The 27,148-nt window shown below is 42.3% G+C and overlaps 1 protein-coding gene across 1 annotated transcript in view; it reads right to left on the bottom strand.

Moving 5' to 3' along the window:
- Window positions 1-249: 249 nt before the first annotated feature.
- atp11a (ATPase phospholipid transporting 11A) overlaps window positions 250-27,148 on the bottom strand; it is a gene marked incomplete at both ends in the record, with an annotated part of 105,677 nt that continues 78,778 nt past the window's right edge. The window contains 15 exons of the mRNA XM_083633089.1: window positions 250-327; window positions 2,076-2,241; window positions 3,872-3,975; window positions 5,931-5,996; window positions 11,216-11,351; window positions 19,608-19,735; window positions 20,839-20,898; window positions 21,076-21,221; window positions 21,413-21,515; window positions 21,649-21,826; window positions 22,165-22,416; window positions 22,569-22,750; window positions 24,442-24,545; window positions 25,584-25,657; window positions 26,766-26,837. Of these exons, the coding sequence (XP_083489215.1) occupies window positions 250-327; window positions 2,076-2,241; window positions 3,872-3,975; window positions 5,931-5,996; window positions 11,216-11,351; window positions 19,608-19,735; window positions 20,839-20,898; window positions 21,076-21,221; window positions 21,413-21,515; window positions 21,649-21,826; window positions 22,165-22,416; window positions 22,569-22,750; window positions 24,442-24,545; window positions 25,584-25,657; window positions 26,766-26,837 (1,849 nt within the window). The remainder of the gene's footprint in view (window positions 328-2,075; window positions 2,242-3,871; window positions 3,976-5,930; window positions 5,997-11,215; window positions 11,352-19,607; window positions 19,736-20,838; window positions 20,899-21,075; window positions 21,222-21,412; window positions 21,516-21,648; window positions 21,827-22,164; window positions 22,417-22,568; window positions 22,751-24,441; window positions 24,546-25,583; window positions 25,658-26,765; window positions 26,838-27,148) is intronic.

Raw genomic sequence — 27,148 nt, 5'->3', positions numbered from 1 at the left:
GTTTGATTCCAGCTGTTTAGAGAGTGAAAAGTTCTGTGCCACATATAGTCAAAAGGTAATTTTTTTGTGCCTGTGTAAATTCAAATGAAGATACATTTGGCATGCAATCAGATGGGTGGCGAGGGGGAGTCAAGCCATGCAAAACAGGGTCAGAGGAGAGCAGGAGACAGCAAAAGGAATACAGAGAGAGAGGGATCCTACGCAGAGTGAGGGAAAGGCAGAGGGTCACCTCCGGGAGGGCTGCCTGGGTTAGAAACTGATTCTGCTGGAGGTCTGAGACAGCATAAAGATGGTGGAGGGCTCAGAGGCAAGGCACCGGCGCTCAGTCTGCCATGGAGAACAAGAGGGATGATTAAGAGAAGCAGGGGGGAGGAGGAAGAGAGAGGTGTTAACCGGGGGGGGGGGGGCGGGGGTTGAGGCAGTGGTGGGTAGAGTTCTGTAAATCTGTAAATCTATACTCAAGTCAAAGTACAATTACTCCCATAACAAAATGACTCAAGTAAAAGTGAAAATTACTATTTGAGAAACCTTCAAGTAAAAATTAAAAAGTATGTGCTTAATAAATTACTTGAAGTACAAGCCACTTTCCATTTTGATATTTGTAAGAGTGTGCAGGCACTGCAAAATAATGGTGGGGTACTTGTTTTTCAATATTATTTTTTGGGCATTTTTGCCTTCATTTAGATAGGACAGTAGGCAGACAGGAAAGGTTGGGAGAGAGGGGAGGGAAAGGAACTCGGGTCGGATTCGAACCTGCATCGGCTGCGTGCCACCAGGTCACACACTTGTTAAAACTTTTTTTATGAAGTACAGCAGGTAGGCTAATCAAACAAATAGAGATATGAACAATCTCCCCACTCTCTCTATCTCTTCCTTCCTCTCTACCTCTCTCTTCCTCACCTACCCCTCTCTTTCTGTCCATTTCCCTATCTGGCCCATGGTGGACAAATTGAAGTAAAAAGTAGATTACTGGCTCAAAAATATACTAGAGTAAAGAATAGAAGTACAAGTACTCGTTCCTTAAAAAAAAATATATATATATATATATATATATATATATATATATATATTTTAAGGAATGAGTACTTGACTTCTATTCTGTATATATATATATATATATACACACACACATATATACAGTATACACATACACATACTGTACACATATATATATATATATATACATACATATATATATGTGCTGAGCGATACAGTACTTATAATGCATTACTACTACCCACCCCTGGGGAGAGGAAAGAGTTAAAGCTCAGAAGATCAGTCAAGGATCAGAAACGAGAACCATTTGAAGCTCAGACCACCACCACGGTTATAGGGAGGGTAAAGGGAAAGGAGCAGCTGAGGACGTTGAGGAAGAAATATTAGTGAAGTTCTTCCAGGTGGCGAAGGTTCATGCTTCACAGCAAACAGTCTGTACAGTCTACTGTATCTATCTATTATCTATTAGCACTGTATAGCAGGGTGGAAAATTCATCATGTGGTTAGGGGCAAGGCCATGTGGCCTTCAGCGTCACAATTTGACCACTCCCAGGCTGTAGAGTGAAGCAGTGCGACTTATACAATGGCTACATTTGTAATACTGTATTCACAATATTCTATGTATTACTTCTCAATTGTGTACTGTAAGTTTGGTTTAGGAAGAAATGAGCACTGCACACAGACAGAGGGGCTGGCTGACTTACATCGGGCAGGGCGGGGACATAACCATAATCAGCATACATCTGCTGACCAACAGGCATCAGTTAGACATTTGATGCACTGCATGACCACAGTCAACAAAACAGACTTCAATATTTCAGTGCAGCCAAATTGACAATAAGAAAATGTATATTGTTTTGTGTGTGTGTGTGTGTGTGTGTGTGTGTGTGTGTGTGTATGTGTGTGTGTGTGTGTGTGTGTGTGTGTGTGTGTGTGTGTGTGTGTGTGTATCTTTCTTGAATCAACTGAACTGTATTTAGTGGTAGAACAATATCATCATAAACCCTTATCACTGCAGTAAGTATGTGTTTCTGACTGTATGTATGTGCAGCATGTACAGTATATAGAGGTGTGCCTACCTGTATGCGTTCGGTGGTGGTGGGCCACAGCGCCCTCCACAGGACCTTCTTCAGCACATCTGGCAGCAGGCTGGCTGTTATCAGCAGGATGATGCTGAGCCAGGCCGGACCGCTCGACAACATCTGCATGAACACATAATACATCCTTTGGTAGTTGAGGAACGGCCTGGGGGAGAGAATAGAATAAAAAAAAATACATCATATATATATTAATTGATTCATTATGAAACGTATACAGTGTCTTTTTTGTTACCCTTCCCTCGGGCAGACGCTACCAACCGCTCTATTAAATGCTCCACCACTCGTTTAGCAATGAGTTTCTTCCCGTGCAGTGCATAGCTTGAACAACTCCAAATGTTAGATCTATGCACTTGTCTAGATAACCTATTAGCCCATGTTCTTAATTTGCTTATTATCTGTATAAGATGTCTCATACTGTGTCATCTATGGATATGCACTTTAAATTATGCACTTTAAAATTGAGCTAGTGATTGTCGGACCTATCCCTGTGTGGTTTTTATTTTATTTTTTACTTATAATGGTTAACACCTTAAGTGCCATAGCCGAAATAATTCGTCTTACATAATCCAACGCTTAAGTGCCAGAGCCGAGTTTACTCGTCTTACATAAACATTTTTTTTTTTTTGACGCTGGGACATCAATCAACAACTTTTACATCTTCGAGATCACTATTGGAGCAAGATAATGTGTATAATCTATTTTACCGACCCACTAAGTGTTGACAGTGCTCCCCCAGACGACCGAAATCAAAGAAAAAACTGCCGCGGGACCAAGCCGTTCAAGGAAATGCCGTGGCGATTTTACAGTAATCCACTTGTCTTGCCTGAGAGCGGCCGCGCACCGGCAGCAGCACACAGAGAGCGGAGAGCGATTTGCAAAATAGATCATAGGTGAAACACACTTTGAAACACCTCAGAAAGGCCATAATCAACATCTGCCCATCGCCCACGCATTCCCCGGCCCATCTTGACTCGCACAAGGAGCGTCCGCACGCAGGCAAGCAGGCAGGCAGGCACACAGGCAGGCAGCAGCAAAAGCGCTTCTGACACGCCCGCTGTACAGCCAGGAGGAAGGAGGAGAAGACACACGGAGGGAGGAGTTTGAATGAGAGGGGTGTTTCCTGTTGTTATGGAGGAAATTACTGTTCAAAACTATTGTTTAGAATGTCTGACGGTCTTACTGATGCCAAAAATGAATGGTTAAAGTGACTGTTTCACAAAAAGCCATTTATCTCTGAATAAATTTCCAGACGCTGAAACCATGCTGTACTCAACGGCTAATATCTACATAACTACTAACTCTGCAAACTAACTCTTTTAGACAGAGAAAGCACACATTCTATTAGTTATTTTTAGATGATTGGTGTTCATGAATTCTTAACAGAAAAGAATCCTCGGCTGTTGCTAAAATGAGCCAGAATCGTCAAAAACACCCCTGGCACAACTTACCTACAGGAATGAAAACATGGCTGGCATTCAATGTGTTAAACTGCCTTACTGTGTGATTTATGTGTTTTTCAGCTTTTCATATTCTGGTTTGTCTTGTTTTGGTTTTTGTAAGTAGTTGAATTCTGTTTTTTGCTTTCCTTGGGCCTTATGAGTGCTGTGACCAGCTGATTCTCCTTTGTTATGACACATATTGATATGATGAGCTTTTCAAGCTACCTCCAATTTTGTCTCATATATTACTGCCCAGTGTCTTGTTGTGTATAAGAAAAACTAAGAAATAAATCAATCGTAAACAAAGAAAATGAATTTTGTCAAGTCAAAGCATACCAGATGATGCCTCCCCACAGCAGAGAGAAGAGCACAAAGAAAATCAGCGAGCCCCAGATGACAAAATGATTGATCCATGTCCAGTAGTGCGTGTCAAGAGCCAGCTAGGGTCAGCCAGAGAGAGAGAGAGAGAGACATAAGAGATTCAAGGAGAGAGAGAAGAACATTGTGACCAGTCAAATGCTATTGAATCTCAAAGCTCACTCTTATTGCATTGTGTGTGTGTGTGTGTGTGTGTGTGTGTGTGTGTGTGTGTGTGTGTGTGTGTGTGTGTGTGTGTGTGTGTGTGTGTGTGTGTGTGTGTGTGTGTGTGTGTGTGTGTGTGTGTGTGTGTGTGTGTGTGTGTGTGTGTGTGTGTGTGTGTGTGTGTGTGTGTGTGTGTGTGTTAGGGCTGGGCGATATGGCCTCTAAAGAATATCGCAATGTTTTTCGGCTATATCGCGATACACGATATATATCTCGATATTTTTGAAATCTCTCATAAATGCTCAATTTAACCCTTCAGGGTTCATACACATTTTGACCAATGGATTTCCATGACTTTTCCATAAGTTCTTAACCTGTATTTTATGCACACCTGGGGTAAAAAAGAAGAAGAAAGAAAGGGCAGATAGTGAGCAAAGATGGATGATTTAATATTCCATAGCTCTGACCTAAGCAAATCTGACATCACTGTGAACACAAACAACACTTCTGATATAATATGATTGTTTTAGTAAAGTGTATCACTCAATAGTCAATACAAAAAATAATGGCTTTTATAGAACCGAAAGCCTAGCTGCTTAGTCTGCAGATAAAACATAAAAAATTACATTTAGACTCTTATTGGCATGACGGCAACATATAAGCTGTGTGAATTTTGCATGGGACCAGTTCTATAGACGGTTTTCACCAGAGCGCAACCCCACAGCACTTCCTTTTTCTCAGCATTCGGCAAACTGCAGAAATATTCACTCGACATCGTTACTTTTGTTTTCAATGCTCAGCTGTATAGACGGTTTTCACGGAATGGTCAGTCCTGCACTTGAATGTTTTTTTTTCTTTTATGTCCATAGCAAACACTGCAACAGGAAGTGAGCGGGGGTTCAATTTAGAATGTTTTTGTTGTCCAGTTAAAACCGTCTATAGTGAGGCATGGAAAGCCTCACTATACGCCATCATATCTGTGTCGTTTCACTTTTGACTGAAAAATGATGCCTCTAGTCTAGTTTAAAGAAAATACACGTATGTGATGTTATGTAGGTTATGTGCGCATTCGTTTTCCTTATAGATCATGACTGCCCCGCAGCTAGCTACGTTACCTTGCATGTAAGGTTAGCGTTAGTTGCTTTTGGAGACAAACCCTGGACGTTTCATTTTGAGTAATGCATGAGGTTCTCTATGGTTTACGCCAGCTCTGGGAGTATGAAGTGCTTTAAATGCGGGGATTTTGGTCACAACAAGCTAGGTAGCCTAACCAGCTAGCTAACGTTAGCCCCCACCGACCACAACAGCTAACGTTAACGCCAAACAAATCCGCAACTCCTCCCCACGTTTGGTTTAGCGTAATGCCAGCTCAGACTTTCCCCTAATCTCAGAAACCTTGCGGGACATGTATTGCAAATCGTAATAGTGGTTGTTTTGTTATAATTTGAAACTGTCAACAGCTACACTGTCTGGAGGCGGCCATGTTTCGCCAACTGCGCCTGCTTGGGTTGGTTGGTGCGGACGGGTGATTTTGAATCGCACATAGGTTAAGACATAGGTTAAGGACAGGTGTGTCTGACGCGGTTTGACGCGTTTGACGTATCCATGTGATTCCCCCTCCCTTTTGAGTGTGACAGAGCTCTCCCTTGAGAGGGAGAGCTGACAAGAGGAAACGTGAAGCGAGTCATGCCGGCGGCTTAAGTTCTAAACAATGCGTGACAATTAGACTTGAATGTTCGCGATATAGTCATTTCTACATCTCACGTGGCACAAGCCGCGATACATCGAGTATATTCGATATATCGCCCAGCCCTAGTGTGTGTGTGTGTGTGTATGTATGTGCGCGTGTGCATGCGTGCGTACTGGACTGTACCTTGAATGTAACAGTGAAGACTAGCACAGTGAAGACCAGCGTTCCAAACGTCCAGTTTCCAAACATCTGTAGACAGGAGTGGAGGCAGAAATGTCAAGACTTCATGTTAAATACATTTCATATCAGATCAAATCCAGTTTTCAATTCAATGTATACTGTCAAAAAAAGTGAGTACTTTAAGTAGTACAGTGGTATTGAGACTATTTGGTGCTTTATCCCAAGGCATCACAGTTAATCTGACAATGATATATTGATGTTTTAAAATGTTAGAAAAAACATGTTTACCATACTGTACGATGTCACATATTTTGTTTCTGTAAAATATTCAAACCCACTGTTTCTTATGACTGTACCATACATCAATCATTTCCCAAATAAAGGTCTGTGGGTTTGAACAAAGCTTAGTTGCTTAACATGTGTCTGTAATCAAAATAGTCCTTCTATGGTTTCTCTATGTAGTCAGACTGTGAATGCTAGATGTGGTGTATTGGGGTGTGTTAACAGAACTGATATGTGTAAGGGAAGGTCCTTGTTGGGTTGATACCTCAATATCATATTTCATAACCAACTCAGCTCATATGGTCCACTAGGGGCTCGATACTCATAAGTGTAGCTAACATGCATTGTATACAATATGTGCATTGGACGGTGAACATATGATGTGCTAGATAGGTATCCTGTACATACCATGGACCAATAATTAAGAATTCCTGTATTTTGCCAATAATATTCCTGTGTTATTGAAATTATTATGGCCATAAGAGCAAAGCCCAGCAACTGCTAGTGCTAAATGTTCTTTCAAATCAACTGACTTTAACACTTTTATTTACTCTTGAGATTTCATCATGAATAAAAATGATTTTGATTTGTCAGAAGTTACCTGTATGACTCATTAGACACTATTACATTTAGAATTAGCACTGGCTAAGCTTTGCTGCCGTTAGCTGCTAGCATGCAAGGCCCATCATGTAAGATAACAAAAATAAATCACAGAAATGTTGCTTTAACTGTTGTTGAAATGCTTTAAGTCAATGAGAACATTTAACAAATTCAGTGTATGAAAATTGATAAAGTACAAAAAAAATCTAATATGAAAATACACAAAAATGTGGCTATTTTTAAGGGGATCTGAATGTGGCGTGGGTTTGCAGTGCTTGTGATGTTAATGTTATGGTCATAAATGAAGTGAAATGATGATAGTGAATATTCATAACCCTTACATTTCATTCTAACACTAGAGTGAAGGCTTATTGGGGAAACTCAACCCGAAATGTATAATCTTCATAGTAAGTGTCATACCATTTTTTCATGTATTAGATAGATGGAGGGTTGAATATAAGGAAGACGAAAAAAATCCCTGGCTCGTCAACTTCCCAAGAAGCTCTTATGCATCAATTAGTCTCTCTCTCTCTCTCTCTCTCTCTCTCTCTCTCTCTCTCTCACACACACACACACACACACACACACACACACACACACACACACACACACACACACACAGACAATGAAACACGGAACGGAGAGTCTACTGTAGGTGTCTTATAATAGAGTAGTGCAGGAATGAGTCCTAAGACCTGCCTACACTTCTGGTTCCCTTGTCTCAAAGTCAATGGGATTTTACTATGGGGATTTCCATTAAATGCATGAAATAAGGTCTGTGGTTAACACAATTTTATGAAAGAGCGAAGTTTGTGTTCAGCAAGATAATCTTCACAAATGAAGGACCACTTTTATGAATTTTTTAAGCGTAAATGCATTTTCTTTTACGTAATCGTGATTTTCAGAAAACACTTAAAAAATAATAAGAGTGGTCCTCATTTGTGAAGATTATCTTGCTGAACACAAAGTTTGCAGTTTCATAAACTTTTGTTAACCATAGACCTTATTTCAGGAATTTAACAAAAATCCCATTGACTTTGAGACGAGGAAACCAGGAGCTGCATGACTTCTGGGTTGGCCTACCAAAATACGTCATCGCTGCGATAATCTATTACAATAAAACCTGGACACATGGATGGGGTTCAAGGAGGAGGTCACTACACAATGCCTACAGCTCATTGGTCTACAGCAGTGCTTCTCAGTCCTGGTCCTCAGGATCCAGAGTGCTGCTGGTTTTCTTTCCTACCAGCTAGTTAGTAAATTAGTTGTAGATCAGATGGCTAGAATGAAAACCAGTATGGATTCTGGATCTTGAGGACCAGGATTGAGAACCACACGGCCACAACAAGCACTAGGGGCCGGACATGAGATGAAAGGTGAACAGCTATTGGATGACAGGTGATTTGGTGTCGAGCCGAGTGACAGGACAAAACAGGAAATAGGAAACTGAAACTAGGAGGGGGGGCAGAGAGAGAGAGAGAGAGGGGGACAGGCTTACCATCTGTGTGTTGGTTGTCATTAGCTGGGAGGAGGAAAGAGAAGCAAAAAGAAAAAGCAACACAAAGGTAAGAGGAGAGGAAGAAGAGAAGGCCAGAAAAAGAAAAATCATAATGGAATAAACAGTTTTGTGGCTGGAAAAGAGTAAAAGAAAAAAACAGATGCAAAATCAAATGGAATCAAGCAACTCAAAGCAGTCCAGAAGGTTTTGTCAGGTGAGTGATGCTCCTTGAGTGTGAAAGGAAACAAAGAGAGAGCACAGAAGGAGATGTGGCAAACCCGCCATGCTGCCGTGTCTCAGATGTGAATGGGTTAACTGTAGGATTTGTACAGAGTCATCAGTCTGCTGAAATGATCTAGCTCCCTAGAGTCCTCAAACCTTTTGAACCTGCCACCCGAATGAGAAGGTTAGTGTCTTTTCCTGACTTAATGCTCATGACAGGTAATTAATCTGTGTATTATATGGAAACCTATCAGGATCAGTATGTAGCCAAACACAGATATCAACCTGGCAACATTGAATTAACAAGTACGAGTAACCTTACTAAACACTTACTGGATATACAATACACCTTTTAATACTGTACCAGTAAATACCTGGTATTACAACTTGTTACTACATACTTGATAAGTTACAATATAATACACACAGATTAATTACCTGGTATGTTTTTACAACTTGACAAAATAATTCAACGTATTGTAACTCTAAGCCTAAACCTACTGTAAGCCTAACAACCAAAAGCTTCAATTCCAGTCAAGAAATATATGTCTTGGGGGGGGGGGTAGTAGGAACCTTTTTATTCATCATGAGCTAGTTTGGACCTTTAGCCTTTGTTTAAGAAACTAACATCAACTTGAGAGAGAAAGAAAGAGATATATATATATAGAGAGAGAGAGAGAGAGAGACTAATTTAGTGTTTTTTCCCTCTTTTCGTTTTTACATTTTTCACTCAAATTAACTTCCTAAGCTACTGTACAAATACTGAGATAGACAGTAAATAAGATGAAAATTAGTTTTACATTTATAGTATTACCAAGCATTTGTTTGCATTTGCTTTGTTTGTGAACATTAAAGAAACATCATCCTGTATTTTGAGTTACATTTATTTATTTATTGTGTAGTTTACAAATTCTTGATGAATGTTTCATACTACTGGATGCAGCCAAGCAAATTCTGGACTGCAGTGTCTTTATTACAAATGTATCCACTATATGATACGAGCTCTGATTTTCCACTTGGTTTTTGGAGCTCAGCGCCAAAAGTCCCCAGATCAGAGTCAAATCAGTGTCTCTGCACTCGATTGCTCTGTGTGAACTGTCCACAGACGTGACCGGGGAGCTCGCCAATGAGTCACAGACACTGACAGATATCAAGCAGGCTAAACATCTGGTGGTGTCGGGAGCGCCATCAACATGTTACAGCCAATGACAGCGCAAGACACAGGGTCAGGCAGACCCGGCCGGGGTGATGTCTGCTGTCATCTGCAGCAGCACAGTCTAAAGAATATATCTCAGAAGCGAAACTTTTAATTATGTTTCCACTGGAAAGTTTCCTCTGTCCTGTTTATAACTACAGTTTTAGATTAGCTATGCTGCTCAAAGCGGCTGCTTTACTTAAAGCAATGTCACTGTATGAACCAGCCTGGCACAGCTGGTAGGGTGAGCAGATCCCAGCAACCAAATGTGGGACAAAGAGTGGCACAATGTGGGACACATTACCAATGCTGAGTAGGGCTACAACTAACGATTATTTTCATTATCGATGAATCTACAGATTATTTTAGACTAATCGATTAATTGTTTCGTCTATAAAATGTCACCAAATGGTGAAAAATGGGCATAATTTTTTCCTGACCAACAGTCCACAACATAAAAGTCTGTCATAGAAGACTGAAGACATCAGAAAGCCGGAACAATTTTTTCTTTTTTCTTAAATGTGTCTTGTCTCTCTCTATTCCTCTATGTGTGTGTGTGTGTGTGTGTGTGTGTGTGTGTGTGTGTGTGTGTGTCTGTCTGTCTCTCTCTCTCTCCCTCTCTCTCTCTCAGTGGTTTGACTTTTGAAAACTAGAGCCAATCAAAATGTGGGACATCATCTCAATGGGACATGGGAAAGGCATGAACATGCTGTGCAGTCCTACACAAAGTGGGACATCTGGTCACCCTAACAGCTGGTAGCAGCTGACTGATTATGCTGCCCTTGCGCTGCTGTGCTGGAGGAGTGTCACACACTGCAGCCAGAGAAGACGCACGTTCCAGCCCTCCGTGATAATTATTATAAGCCTTTGAACTGCCCTTATGCATCTATATGCATATCTTATTGTGGCTTTGCTTTGATTGTGTCAGACTATGTATTTCATATACTGTGTATGCTTTTGTCTGTGATTAACATCCTTTCTTATTTTTACAAATTTTCTGCATACATATATATTTGATGGTTTTAACTTTGTAATTGTATGTATATGCACTGTACTCTGTATTCTGTTTTTAGGGTGACTTTGTATCATCTGTTCAGGGACTACAGATGAAAAGTAGCCTCTTGGCTAACTCTGGCGCATTATACAGTAATGTTGTGCACTGTTCCACTAAAATAAACTAAACTAAACTAAACTGTGTTATTTAGACCAGACTGTATGCCCTTCCGAGAGCACCGGACAAGTGGTCTTACCAAGGAGCAAAGACGGAGAAAGTATTTGTGCAAGCATGTGTTTAGAAATAAAGCGAGCAAACCTGTGTGTGAGAGTGTTTGTGTTTTCTTCCTTGAAATCAGCACACTTCTCATGTGTTAATGCAAAGTATGCATGATTTTATTAAACATAAATGTCCAAAATCCATGGATTTCAATGTGAAAGTCAAAAAACAAAGGATGAGGACCTGGCTATGAGCTGCCACAGACACATGCATGTTACCTGTCCATTGCTGGTGAAGGTCGTGTTGTCAAACAGGAAGTAAGCACCAAAGAACATCACGATGGCATCATACACACCCAGGAAGGTCCAGTATATGAATATGGGCCATCGCAACAAGCAGTTCTTAGCAATGTCCCTATATGGAAAGAAACACAGGATGATGGTAAATATTAGGATTGGGCTATATTAGGCCGACTCAGTGTGGTCCACCTCTGATATGATGATATAACAGTTTGATTGATTACATGTTCATTACCTCCTGGGCCATCATAGCCAGCAGGACAGGTGGGCATTTGGTGGTAATTCCAGTCCAAATGGACTTTTACACCCCCCAAAAATGACTGAGTCTACTCATTATGTTCAGTGTCACTGTTATGTAGATCAGTTCAATACAGTAGCACTGTTTAGCAATGCTGAGATTCACGAGTGTCATTGTCAGCTGATTTGCTGTGAAGCCTATCTTTGTCATGTATAACACATTCGTAGAGTGTGGCTTTGAGTGGCGAAGAGTAGGGGGGAGGGGAGGCGCTTGTGGTAGTTTCGAGATCATCAAACTAACGTTACTGAAACGCAAACGGACTGTAGCCTTCCTTACCTGCAGCTAGAAAGTTCCGTTTTTTTCAGCTTAATCTGTGATGTAATACGCCATGCCATACTTGAATAAAGCTTGCTTGTTAACTCTACCCTCTGGTCTCTCATGATTGAAATGGTGGTCTCGACCTAGTTTCAAGATGAAGACCAGACACGCTGCCTCACATCATATGTAATCCTAGTGTGACGACAAGTGTAATCCCAGTGTGATGTCCGTGTGACGCACTTGCCAATATGACGCCGGTAATGTCGTCAATGCCGAGGCTATGACGTGGCAGTATTTATAGCCATGCTCAGCGTGTCATCGTCCTCTTTCCCTGATCCTTCTGGTCGCTGTACCGGAGCTGATCGCATCCCATTCTCTGAAGCTGTGTTTCGCCCCACCCACCTCCCCAGTCCACCACCAATGTCTTGACTCCTGAAGAATCCCCTACGGGGGGGGGATTCTCTATCCTAGTCCGAGCAGATGCCTCAAGAAGAGAGGCATCTTACCACGGAGTCGTTACACGGAAAGCAAGACTGTCCCTGTTCTGAGCTGGTAAAAGAATGTGTCACCAAATTGAACCTGGATGTAATAATGAAATCATGAAGCCCCCGGCTGCCAGGAGTAATGAACGTGTATTGAGTGTGCACGTGACCTATACTGTATGTCCATGTGAGCTATGTTGTGCACGTGACCTATACTGTATGTCCATGTGAGCTATGTTGTGCACGTGACCTATACTGTATGTCCATGTGAGCTATGTGCACTTGATTTCTAGGGTGGAGACTCCTCTTGTCCTCTTCTCCCTACTTATACTCCCATCACTTATACATTTGCTCGAGTGACATCACAATTGCTCAAGTGACATCATGATGACATCACTTCCGTCACAAATCGTGACACCACCCAGACAGACAGAGCCCACGCTAGGGGTTTGGGGCCACCGGCTCTGGGCCGGGGCCAAGGGTGTTGGCTGGGAGGTCATGTTTTTCGCCCCTGTTTGTCAGCACAATATCTCTGATGAACAGATTTGCATGAAACTTGGCAGAAAAGTAGGTTACGGGTCAACTTATTATTGATTAACTTTCAAAAGGGGCTGTGACAATGGGTGAGGCCAATCACAAAAAGGCGATTAACTTCCACACGGATTCACGTAACACCCCAAAACTTTGTAGAAAGGGTGGTCATGGGCCAACTAAGAGCTGATTCATTTTCAATGCCCACAGGCCAAAAGAAACTTGAGAGCAACTTCACACTCACAATGGAGTTGGGGGTTCAAGAGAAGGCTAACATGCCTTCAGATGAAAAGGGTAAATCTCATCAGAACTAGGGTTTTCTTGTGTGATTTAGAAAATCTACTAAATCACACATTTTTCAGAGTGTATTAAAAGACACGCAGGGAGATTTTGGAAACGGAGATATGCCAACTGTAAAATGCAGCTGTTGAGTGACTGTGGCTTGGCCTTTCGAGTGTCAACAAGGGTAAAAGGAGTGGGGAGAATTTTGCATTTTAAATGGAGGCAATTAAGGTAAATGGTCCATTAGCTTAGGTCAGTTAGTTACGGTGAGCATGACATATTTAGAGGAACAAGAGCAGGTAACATGATAGCACATCCACCCCCTCAGATCCAGCTCCATGTAACCGAGACACTTTTCCCCAGATAAACACCAGTCATACAACACTTAGAAAAACACACAAATTCATGAAGGAACATCAACAGAGACATTCTAACAAAACACAAATACAAATCAACAGTGATCAGACCAAAGGAGAAGCATCGTGGAAACAGCACCCTGCTTCTCCTGTCTCCCTTTGCTTGCCACAATCTAACTTAACAAAAATGCAATGAAGCTCATCCTGACAAAGCAACTTCTTTGTATTGACTAGAAACCCAGAAGACAAACAGCCTTAGTCTGAGCAGAAGAAATGCTTGGCTTCATTATGGCATCTTGTGACGTCGTGAGTTGAGTTTGGGAATGTTTGCGCTCTGAGTCACACAGAGGATTGTCACACTGCAGAAGTCAAATGAACCAAACTGACCCAAATTAGACCAAAGTTGGGGGTTTTCTGCCTTCCGTTTTAATCTATTGACTAAACCTTTTCCTTTGCATACATGTAAAATTGTCATATAATGCATGTCCTTACAGTTTATTAGGGGTCATATCTTGTTTCTGAGGGACACTGTAGCCCACTTGACAAACAATCCTAGTGGATTTACTGTATCTTAATTTAATTTAATGAATGCACATTCATTAAAATTACTGTAAATGTGCCAGTGTTAGCCAGATGGCTAATTTTCAACTGCTGTCCCTTGGAATTGCAGTTAGAATTGGCAGTGCCTCACACACACTGACAGGAGTATTAACACAAACATACATGTTGAAAGAAGATAATATAGGAGAGGGCTACGACGCTCTGGTTCAAAGTTAAAAACTTAAAAAGAAGGTGCTCTTTGGAACTCAAAAGGGGAAAGTCCATATAAAATTTGAAAAAAAGTCCAAAAAGCCTTTATTCTATCATGGCTAGTTCAAATTCAAACACTCCAAAACATGTTGGCTAGTTCGAATTCGAACTAGCCATGATAGAATAAAGGCTTTTTAATCATAAGAAGAGTTGCCTTGGACTTTTTTTCAAATTTTATACAAACATACATGTCTTTGAAACTGGAGCACCCGGAGGAAACCCACACGAACACAGGGAGAACGTGCAAACTCCACACAGAAAGGACCTGGGACGACAGCAGCGCTAATCGGCCCGGCAAAGGTTTACTGACACAGTGTCAGTAAACTTTTGCTGGACTGACACTACCACCTTACAGGATTTCTGGGTAATGAAGTCTTTCAAATTCAAGCAGTTACCGCTCACTGGTGCCGGCAAAATGTGAAATCGCCTAATTCTTGTTTCTTTTGCTTTCCCAGAGACGAACAGATGAATATTAAGAAAGAAAGAAAGAAAGAAAGAAAGAAAGAAAGAAAGAAAGAAAGAAAGAAAGAAAGAAAGAAAAAAACAAAGAAAGAATTGCGATAATTCAGTACCATTGTCTGTCATCTTTCAGTGGTATATCATATCGTGATGATATGACAGTTGCCAGGTAATTTATAATATGATAATTTGATTACTAAACGTGACTTTACATACATTAACCATATAGTGATATACATTTTGTATTGAGAATGACCCTTATGATTATTGTGATATTAATTTAAACCGTATCGCCCAGCCCCAGTATAGCCTGTTTGTTCTGCTCTCTCTCTTCTCTCCCTCCCTCCCCCATTATCTCCCTTCTTCCCACCCCTCCTCTCTCTTCCTTCTCCTCCCATTCTCTCCCCTTCTCTCCCCCTCCCCATATCTCTCTCCCTCTAATATAATATTCTTCAATCCTGTTTATTGATAGTGCTTAGCTAGACTTATTCTGTGTAAAGACATGCTTGTGAATTAGGGCTATACAAATAAACATCACATGACTTGAAAGAAACAAAGCAAGCAAGAAAGCAAGCTGGTGTGGCTGCCAAAAGAGCTAAATGAGATTATGATCTCTGTGGTATCATTATTCAGTCTGGTATTGCTCTCTCTGGCGTCATTATCTGGATGAAGAGAGACTTGCACAATGCTGCTCTGTTCCCCTCAAACCAACGTCGTTTTATCTGTTACATTCACAGTGTCTCTGAAGGAGTCAGAAAGCCAAATTGGAGAGTTCTTGAGACCTTTTTTAATGCTACCTGGAATTGAATTTAAAAGCAATTTAAAAACCAAATGAAGAAGCAAAGCTGGCAAAAGCAGTCTATTTCTGATTGAACATGGCTAATGAACGTTTTTAAAGTATAAATGGGCAGAATAAGAAAGATGACAACTTTAGTAAAGCAGGACTGCATTTAAGACACATTACTACTTTTTAAGGCCTTACAGTACATTAGCTTTTTTCTTTTAAGACAAGACTTTTTCAGGACACACAGATAACCCACATTCATGTGTGATAGGATGGGAGAGATCTTATATACTGTAAAAATAATAATAATGCAGCAATAGATATTGCAGAGAGCTCGTGAAGTCTGATTTACTGTGGCACATTCAGTATGCTATAAACCTTTTTCCCTAAATTGTTCTGCATTGCATATATCTAGATATGTTCATTACTGTATTTTCATATTGTGCGCAGCTTTCTTTTTTGTTTGATCTAAAAAATGAAAAATATGTACAACATGAACATAAACAAGGCCAGGTCGAAACCTGGCATAGCCCCGGTGCATGGTATTGTCACCCTTTTTTTCCAAAGGTGGGTTGTATCATTTTAGATAGTTATTATCATGCTAATGCCTGTGCAAGTGGTCATTTTTCTGATCAGTTTGTTTTTAAGTAGTTATTTGACATATAAAAAGGGATGATTGACAGCTGTGGCAGCCAGTCTCAAGCCGTCATTGGCTGGACAGGCTCTTCCCCTTATAGATCTATTTTACATAGAGAAGACACTGCTTGGTAAAACCATGGCTAAAACAAAAGGAAGACACTGCTTGATCTGTCTACCAGACTGTATATCGATGGACCGCAATAAAAAGGACATTGTTTTGAGAAAGGTGCGCGAAGTTGGTTGGGGACTGAAGTTTGTTACCGAGAGCACATCGGAGTCTGGCTGCTAGGAGCAATCTCCGACAACGAAATTCAGATATCCGTACAGGCGTCATTTTGATAAACTAATCTCAAAGTGGGAATCTACATGGTTACTCTTGGCGAGACAAAAAATATTACAACTTAACACGTTCACTGCCATTGACGAGATATCTCGTCTTAAAAAAGTCCAACGGTTGACTGCCAATGACGAGATATCTCGTCTTAAAAAAAAAAAAAAAAAATTGACGGTGGGACGTGGATCAACGCCCCCCACGTCTCCTATAAAAATATTGGAGCCACCGAACGTGTACAACCCATTCCACCGACCCACTAAGTGGCGACAGTGCTCTCCAGACTAGAAAAAGCCGAGCCAAAACTGCAGGGGAACGCGCGAGGAAACCATTCTCTCATACTGTAAAATGGATTGGCGAAAACGCTTTCGCTTTCGCGCATTATCGCGCTGGGAGCTGGCGGTGGGGGATTGCAAATTTGCATAATAGATTATGCGTGCAACACACTTTGAAACACCCGCAGAAAGCCCACAATCGCACGCAGCTTCATTGCAGCTGAGCTCACAACCGAAACGACTCATGCAGACTCGCCCAAAGAGCAGCCGCCAGCAGCCAGGCAGCACAGACAGGCAGAGCCTCGCTTGTGACAAACGCTGCAAAGCCACCAGAGACACACCCACGGAGGGAGGAGTTTGAAGGAGAGGGGGGTTTCCTGCAGCTATGGAGGAAATTACTGTTCAAAACTATTGTTTAGATGTCTGACGTCTTACGCCAAAAATAAATGGTTAAAGTGACTGTTCTATCGAATTTCACAAAAAGCCATTTATCTCAGAATAAATTTTCAGACGCTGAAACCATGCTGTATTCTACTGCTAATGCCTACATAACTACTAACTCTACAAACGAACTCTTTTAGACAGAGAAAGCACACATTCTATTAGTTCTTTTGAGATCATTTGTGTTCACAAAATCTTAGCAGAAAAGAATCCTCGGCTCTTGAAAGATGAGCCAGAATCCTCAAAAAAAAAACTTGGCAGAACCTACCTACAGTATTGAAAAAACGGCTGGCAGTGAATGTGTTAAAATGCCATATTTACAGAGCTAGACTGTATATAAATACACAACGCACTGTGTGCAAATCTAGAAACAACAGCTCTACATAAGAAAGTTCAGAGGGGCGGGGACTAGGGATGCAACGGTATGATTTTTTGACGGTATGATAACCTTGGACAAAAATACCACGGTTTCACGGTATCGCGGTATTGCGGACCTTTATGTGGCATAAAAAATGCCAATGAACAAAATGTATTTTATTAACAGTTTGCTGAATTGTGGACTGAGAAAAAATAAAGTCATGTTAATGTAACCTCCAACTGTAATGACAGTTAGGCTAACTGGCAAGTATGTGTGTGCTTTGGTAATATAGTATGTAAACGATTTAGTTCATCTAATTAATTTGATGTAAAACTAAAACATAACAATCAAATACACACTTCTTTTGTAATGGGTGAACACTGGACACAAATAATTATTGTTTCCTCACACATACACCCCCACTCTGTCTCACACAGGACACATACACACACACACAGCCCTGTCCCTGTCTCTCTCTCTCTCTCTCTCTCACACACACACACACACACACACACACACACACACACACACACACACACACACACACACACACACACACACACACACACACACAAAGTTTGTGCAAAAATTTCCACTGCCAGATTGGAGGAGTCTTTCGTCATTTTCTAATGTTACTTCTCTTCAGTGCAATACGTTTTGATAACGACCTGCTGTACAGCGACGTTCGCTCAGTCAACTAATGTGTCGTTAACGTTAGTTAGAGGAGAAAGATAGCTGGTGTTAGCTAGCTAATTAGCCATGTTAGCTGCCTCAGTAGGTAACGTTAGCCTATAGAGAGTATTTGTCTGACGTTTATGTTAGCTACTCCTCAAACCTGCGGGTGGAAATGGTTTATGCGATGCGATGTATGTTGAAGCAAGACAACGTTTTAATGTACCTTGAATTTGACAAATTACGACGGGTCGTGCTCACGCAGATCTAAGCTGTGGCCATCCTAGGCTCAACGCGAGACTCATCAGTCATTCGGATGAGTCTCGCAAAGTTACACACAAAGTTTGTGCATACATTTCCACTGCCAGATTGGAGGAGTCTTTCGTCATTTTCTAATGTTACTTCTCTTCAGTGCAATACGTTTTGATAACGACCTGCTGTACAGCGACGTTCGCTCAGTCAACTAACGTGTCGTTAACGTTAGTTAGAGGAGAAAGATAGCTGGTGTTAGCTAGCTAATTAGCCATGTTAGCTGCCTCAGTAGGTAACGTTAGCCTATAGAGAGTATTTATCTGACGTTTATGTTAGCTACTCCTCAAACCTGCGGGTGGAAATGGTTTATGCGATGCGATGTATGTTGAAGCAAGACAACGTTTTAATGTACCTTGAATTTGACAAATTACGACGGGTCGTGCTCACGCAGATCTAAGCCCTGGCAATCCTAGGCTCAACGCGAGACTCATCAGTCATTCGGATGAGTCTCGCGTTGAGGCTATGGCCATCTGTATTTTTACAATAGCCGAAATATTCCCATACAGCCGACGTTTTTAGATGGGGGAAAGTTCAGGGGGGTCCTTGTGTTCTCCTGCTTTATCACACACACGGTTGTAAACACACAGGGACAGGTTGAGGTGCAAATCCCTTTGTTTTGAGAGTGAACAGCGCATGTGCACAGATCCTCTGGCTGCAGCACTGGGGCGGCGGCGCCCTCTAGTGGCCGGCCGCCATGTGTGGAGCATTGACGCGCGTAAACTAGTGCATAATATGTCTTGGCGACATGCGGGAACGTAAGGCCCCTGGTGCATTACCGCACCGGGGCCAAAAATGAAATATATGCAGTATGAAAATAAGTTAAACGTCAACAGAGTGAGACAGTACAGTGTACATAACAAATGAGAACATATGAGAGAATATGAAAAAAGGAAATGGAATGACTAAAGTGTGTCTGGTCTTTGCATTATTATCACATGTACAGAAGGCCAAATACTGTAGTAAATATGCATGGGCATACTGTAAACTCACCTCATACTATATTCAAATGACAGATGTTGATAACACGTATATAGAAGGTGCAGGTTTAGTCTGGATGTACGTGCGTTAGCGCCTGACACCAACCTGTAGAGTGAAGGGTCCTTCTTCAGGATGTCCACGTTAATGTGCTGCTCTATCAGGCTATAGAGCAGAATGGGCAGAGAGGTGAAGCTGATGTTGTACAGAGTCAAGTAGGCTGTATCATACAGCGGCTGAGGAGAGAGCAGAGAGGTGAAGCTGATGTTGTACAGAGTCAAGTAGGCTGTATCATACAGCGGCTGAGGAGAGAGCAGAGAGGTGAAGCTGATGTTGTACAGAGTCAAGTAGGCTGTATCATACAGCGGCTGAGGAGAGAGCAGAGAGGTGAAGCTGATGTTGTACAGAGTCAAGTAGGCTGTATCATACAGCGGCTGAGGAGAGAGCAGAGAGGTGAAGCTGATGTTGTACAGAGTCAAGTAGGCTGTATCATACAGCGGCTGAGGAGAGAGCAGAGAGGTGAAGCTGATGTTGTACAGAGTCAAGTAGGCTGTATCATACAGCGGCTGAGGAGAGAGCAGAGAGGTGAAGCTGATGTTGTACAGAGTCAAGTAGGCTGTATCATACAGCGGCTGAGGAGAGAGCAGAGAGGTGAAGCTGATGTTGTACAGAGTCAAGTAGGCTGTATCATACAGCGGCTGAGGAGAGAGCAGAGAGGTGAAGCTGATGTTGTACAGAGTCAAGTAGGCTGTATCATACAGCGGCTGAGGAGAGAGCAGAGAGGTGAAGCTGATGTTGTACAGAGTCAAGTAGGCTGTATCATACAGCGGCTGAGGAGAGAGCAGAGAGGTGAAGCTGATGTTGTACAGAGTCAAGTAGGCTGTATCATACAGCGGCTGAGGAGAGAGCACAGTCAATCATTCTTTATTGAGTACAGCAGGGATGACGCAGATTTTTGTAGGCGTACCCAGAAGTACTTGCACTTCTTGGTTCCTACATGTAAAAGGCAAAGGGATTTTTGTATGGGAATTTAACAAAGGTTTATGAGACAGCAAACTTTGTGTTCAGCAAGATAACCTTCACATATGAGGACTTTTATGACTTTTGAAGTGTTTTATGGCGTAACAAAAACGCATTTATGCTTCGAAAATTATAAAAGTGGTCTCATTTGTGAAGATTATATTGCTGAACACAAAGTTCGTTTTTTCATAAACTTTTAACCACATACGTTATTTCAAGCATTTTACCAAAATGTGTGTGTGTGTGTGTGTGTGTGTGTGTGTGTGTGTGTGTGTGTGTGTGTGTGTGTGTGTGTGTGTGTGTGCGTGTGTGTGTGTACCTGTTGTGAGAAGCCACAGAAAAACTGGTAGAGGAACTGGGGGAAGATAAAGCAGACATTCTGCAAAGAAAACATACAATAATTAAACAGAGAAGAAAAAGAGGGTGTAGAAAATGTTTTACTAAGCTGAAATAAACATTGACTACAAGACTTTAAAAAAAATAAAAAATAAAATAAAAACCAAGAAAAATGACAAACTATAACAATCACAAACAAATTGGCATGGGCATGGACTACCTTGTAGAAGAAGTACTGTACGAGCTCCGAGATGCGGATGTAGTAGTAGTGTCCGTGGACCAGCAGCATCTTCTTGAGGTGTTTGAACTTTGGGATGGCGTAGTCGCTGTTCCTCGCCGCCTGTCGCCCCTCCTTACCCATTATGCCTGGGGAGACAGAGAGAGCTTTCTCATATCCTGGTGTATGAAATGACTTGAGTAGTGAGTGAATAAATATACACATACACGCACATCAAAAGGATTCAGAGGAAGCACTGCTTCAGCGGGAGGGGTTAAGGAGGTCAGTTATCTGGGGTGTATGTTAGCCATATTGATTGCTTAAGTACTAGAAGACCAACCGATGCCGACGTGGGCCTCCAGGATCATGCTGACATCGTTGGCTCCGTCTCCGATGGCCAGCGTTATCGGGTGCTCCTTGGACACTTTGATCAGCTTCACAATCTAGAGAAGACAGTCGGGAATGAAACCGACATGTTAGTTTTGGGAAAAGAGAACGAGAGAGAGAGAGAGAGGGGAGGGGGGGAGAGAGGGAGAGGGATATGCCCTGGGGGGATTGGAACCGGGCCCTCCATACCTGTGCTTTCTGAAGCGGCGCCATCCGGCAGCAGAGCACGGCGCTGCAGTTGCGGCAGATCTCCAGGAAGATCTCCTTGTAGTTCCCTGAGTTTGAGTCCTCCTGGCCGGGTTTCAGCACCGCTGAGAGGGTGGCTCCATCGATGATTAGACCATAGTCGATACAGTCACCTGATAGACTGGAAAAAACACATACAGTATGAAGAACTGCCAAATACTGTATATCTGTAACTGCAATACACACACAGTACTTCCTGGTCCAAATTATATCATAATGATGTCGTTTGGAGCAGTTTCGCCATGGTCTGAACGGGGAGCTGTCGGTCCAGGCAAGATGGAGGGAAGTTAAACATTGTTCATTTGTATAATATACTACTGATTATGTAATGACAGAAAACTGGTTGAAAATCGGCAAAGTGGTCCTTCACACACACACACACACACACACACACACACACACACACACACACACACACACACACACACACACACACACACACACACACACACAGCCCACCCAGAGAAGGTGTCCCGGGTCATGCCCCTTTGCTGCCGCAGGACGGTCCTGCTCAGGTCGAACAGGACGTCGTGAAGGCTCTGCTCCTCGGTGCGCTTGGTGGTCAGCTCCAGGATCTGGGTGCTGCCGCGGAAGAGCTTGCTGGCGTAGCAGGTGGCCACCGCCGTCTCCATCTTGTCGCCCGTCAGGACCCACACCTTCATGCCGGCCTTGTGGAGGGACTCGATGGTGTCTGCCGCTTTCTCCTGGAGCCTGGGGAGGGAAGGAGGGAGGGGGAGAGAGAGAGAGGGGGGGAGAGAGGGGGGGAGAGAAATTCCTAATTAAAATATGAAGAAAACAAATTTTGGAGGAAATACAAAGACAAAATAAGTACGTTCATGTTGGGGTTGGAGGCTGAAGCCTACCTGTCCTCCACAGCCGTGGCTCCCAGCAGTATGAGGTCTGTCTCTATCAGGTCGTAGGCCTCGGCCAGCCTCCTGTCCCGGTCCTGTAATGCCAGCTTGGCCCCGCTCAGCAGGTGGCACACCTCCTGGTACTGATCCGGGCTCAGCAGCCGATAGGCCACGCACAGCGTCCTCAGACCCTCCTGGAGCACAGTGGACAATTATGCACCATTTTGAAGGCATTCGTAGGTTTAATTATGATCAATTATCCTATTATTTCATATTTTAGTGGTCTAAATGTTGCTTCCGAGGGACAAGAATACAATTCTTGGGGAAACACTGAAGATATTGGTACAAAATATTGGCTATCGACGGCTTCAATCCAAAAAAGATCAGTATCAATATGAGTATCATAATACATATTCAATAGAGGAGGAAAGGCTGTGGGGGAAGGGGAATGAAGGGAGGAAAGAAAAAAGAGATCAGAGAAAGCACCAGAGGTAGAGAGGACAGGGGATCTACACACAAGGTCAAAGGTGACAGATAAAAACTGAAATGCTGATGATTCTACTTTCTCCTGTAGCCTTCTTTCTTTTTCCGCTTGCACCTTGACCCTGGAGTTCCGATCAGTGAAAACCAACAGCAAAATCAAGCTGCGCTCTGAATCTGTGTGTGTGATGTGTGGGCAGCACTTGCCCTTTCCATTTGAACTTCCCAATCACAACGCCCACAACAGATCTCTGTGTCAGCTGAACAGTAAGCTAGCTGCCTGCTTTCACTCACAGCTGCAACACTTACAGTAGTGTGGATTCCACTACATGTTCAATTGTTGGATATCACCATTCTGTGATATTCAATGCATTCCAGGAATTATTTTGTGATGAAGTGCTGCAATTGTGACAGTCGCGTTGCTATGTCACGTTGCTTGCTATGTCACGTTATTTAGGAATTATCAATGGTTGGATAAATGTCAGCTGAGTAAGGTAATGTTGATTCAGGATTAGACATGGTTAATGGAACTGTCAATCCTAGTTTATGTTGGCGTGGTTGTCAGTTTGGGCTGTCATGATTGGCTGGCCGTGATAGAGGGCGTGCTGTGACGTCTTTTTCTCTGACGTAAATGGGAAGTGAGCTGTGGGTCAAGAGAGGCTTGCAGAGCAGTCGTACCAGGGGGTCTGGACCGGACGGGCGCGGCAGAGCGCAGTGGATGAAGCAGAGAGACGGCAAATGAACCCGGAGAGCTACATTGGTGAGTCTGCCCTCTCTTTGTAGCACACGGTGATGCTAATGCTAAAGTCATGACAGTCCAAACCAATGTGCATTTTGATGAGATTACAGTGTTGGCAATGAAGTGTGTTGAGTTACCCCTAGACTGAAGAGAAACGAGGCCAAATTGATGATACTGATAAGAGAAACACATTCCAAAGCTAACCATAACATAATTTACTTTTTTGGTGAAGCCATATTTCGCTCAACCTGCCTTGTCTACCTTTACTTCAGCTTCCCACAATGCTTTCAAGCAAAGGTTGTGTGTCTATGATGGATATTTTTTAGATATACATAAGAAATGACATGATACGTAAGCATATGGAAGCCTGCCATGCTAGTAATTGCCAATGGGAAACCACACTACTGTAGTCTCTGCTGCGGAGCAACCTGAGTGCTTGATGGAAGTGGGCCATGGTCCACTGGCCGACTTCCTGTAGTAAGCATGGAAACCTCCCACAAGAAGCATCATGGGAAAAATGTTACTGGCAAGAATGAGAACGAGTCACCTGGCCCTGACAACATGCTGTGTGTGTGTGTGTGTGTGTGTGTGTGTGTGTGTGTGTGTGTGTGTGTGTGTGTGTGTGTGTGTGTGTGTGTGTGCGTGCACGCGTGTGTTTGTTCTTACCACTGCGTTGTGCTGCACTCGAGCTTTGATCTGTTCCACCTTGCCTGAGACAACCCTGGGGAAGATGGAGGAGTCTGCGCCCTTACAGAACAGATACAGCTCACCTGAACAAACACACAAGCACACACACACACACACACACACACACACACACACACACACACACACACACACACACACACACACACACACACACACACACACACACACACACACAGCAGTGCAGAATAAAGCAGATATAAGGTGTATGAGAGGGGGTACATGCACATAATTCTCTCTCTCTCTCTCTGATTGATTGATTGATTTTTATTTATGGATATAGAGAAGACAATTTACAAAAGAAAATTCCAAAGGATAACATGTTAAAGTGAGAACACTTATTTCCAACATGGTCCCTGCTGTTGTAGGACAGAACGCACAACACATAACATGTAAAAAGTCAGTCATATCAATATACAATTTCTAATCAATATACCATTTCTTATCCGTAACCAGACACCTAAAATCATTAAAACAAATAACAAAACAAAAACATGAAAATCGGCAACAATTTCAGAGAACCAAATCCAAGAACAAAAACAACAATATCACGAATTAAAAACACTGTTTTGCTGGCGGCAAAACCTGTCCTCTAGCTAGCCACGTTACTCCAAAGATGATCCCGGACCTGCCTTCTAAAGACACCTCTCGACTCTGACAGCTTGATACCTAGGGGAAGGCTGTTCCACAGCAAGGACCCAGTATAAAAAAAGGAGCTTCGAGCTGCTACACTATTCACTCGTGGTACCTTGCATGAGCGCACACTAGCCCTGGTGTTGTGACCATGCTGGGTATGGACCATTGTTATCTGTGAGCCCAGATACATGGGGGCAGTACCATTGATGATGTTATACATATGGTTTAGCTTTAGCTGTTCAATCCTAAACTCAACAGGCAACATACCCACCTTTTTGAATTTGTTTCCACCTACATGTCTCCTAGGAGGAACATTCAGTGAATAACGAATTATATTATTTTGCATAACCTGCAACTTCTTGCATCTCTCTCTCTCTCTCTCTCTCTCTCACACTCACACACACACACACACACACACACACACACACACACACACACACACACACACATACAGTAGTGTGTATTACCAGTGTTAGCCCTGACAATGACGCTCATCCTCCGTCTGACTGAGTCGAACGTCAAAACCTCCAGCAGCTCAAACCTGAAAAACACAACACACAAACATGTAAATATCAAACCAACAAATATCCACCTTCAAGTAAACATGTCTCTCATAAATGCACCCATTTTCAGCCAATATAAGATAAATAATATAATTTCCATTAGGGCTTTCACAGACTAGGTGACTAGGCGACTATCAAAACCACTAGTCAACACTGTGCATTGTAGTCGACTAATCGTTCATCTGTGGTTTTAGGAATACACAATATAGATAAATAAATAAATTGAACACAGATTTGATTGAACAATCATTGTCTACATGATGCCATGTAAATAAACAGAATGTAAGGTATTTAGAGAGGGAAAGACTTGTCTATGTTGTTACTGCAGTCATACAGTCAGTCGACATTTCTCAATGTTAAGGCTACTTCCTCGGCAGGATGGGTCCTTCCATAGTTTTTCCTAGCCAGCGAGGAAGGACTCTTGCCTGCCCTCTGTAGGAACACCCATCCTGCCAAGGAAGGATCCTTAACATTGAGAAACGGCGAGTATTTCCACCTCAGACAAGCTGCTGGGGTTTAGCGGCTCATTTGTAAACAGCCTCTCAGAGCCAATCAGGACTCTGCTATTTCACATACCCCCAGGTTGGTCCCACCTACATTAGCTAACCCTTTACTGGCTGTTTTTGAGACCTTTTTGATGAGAATTGTTCATTTTTATTGGTACGATATTACAGTATATCTCCTGTGACTACTGTTTGGGAGTAGTCGATGACTACTAAAATGCAGTAGTCGTGAATGCCCTGTTTCCAATATGTGACAGAAACTTTTTAATGACTGGGAAATCTAATCTATCTGCAGTAATCTAGTTTATTGGTCTGGTCTTCATAAGAAACTTGGGTAACACTTTCTATGAAGCCCATGTCTATAACACATTAAAAAAAACATACTAGTAGTGAGTGAGAAGAACAATAAATTCTAATTCTAATTTCATTTTTCATTTTTTTCCACATTTTAAGAAATAACCTAAATATATAAACACAGCTGATAAAAGCTTCCATAGCTGATAAATATCAAATTATTTTGTGCAAAACAGACTGTTGGGGTAAAAAAGTAAAAAAAATATAGTGTTTATGGGCACACACTCACCTCTCAATCTTATCCTCCCTATTTAGGATCTCCATGTGACTGTCCTTGAGTCTCAGATAGGTGAAACCAAGCCTGAGGCAGAGAGGAACGTACCATTAGCAGAAATAAAGAGGGTGTCAGGAGCTGCATTACTGAGCTTCAATGAGGAAAACAGTCAATGCTGAAACAGTAAGAGCTTGTAATGCAGCAAAGGAGTGAACATGTTGTTGAATGGGTGAGCTAGTGTCTGTGCGTATTTGTGCATGACAACGTGTATATAGACACACACATATACATGTGTGTGTGTGTGTGTGTGTGTGTGTGTGTGCGCAAAGCTGTGCCTATGTATATGTATCTGTGAAATATGCAGTATATGTGCCTATATTTGTATGTACTGTATGTAT

The sequence above is a fragment of the Poromitra crassiceps genome (assembly GCF_964638095.1).
Source record: "Poromitra crassiceps genome assembly, chromosome: 3".
In the NCBI taxonomy this organism is placed as follows: Eukaryota; Metazoa; Chordata; class Actinopteri; order Beryciformes; family Melamphaidae; genus Poromitra; species Poromitra crassiceps.
This window is presented reverse-complemented; position numbering and strand designations above follow the sequence as displayed.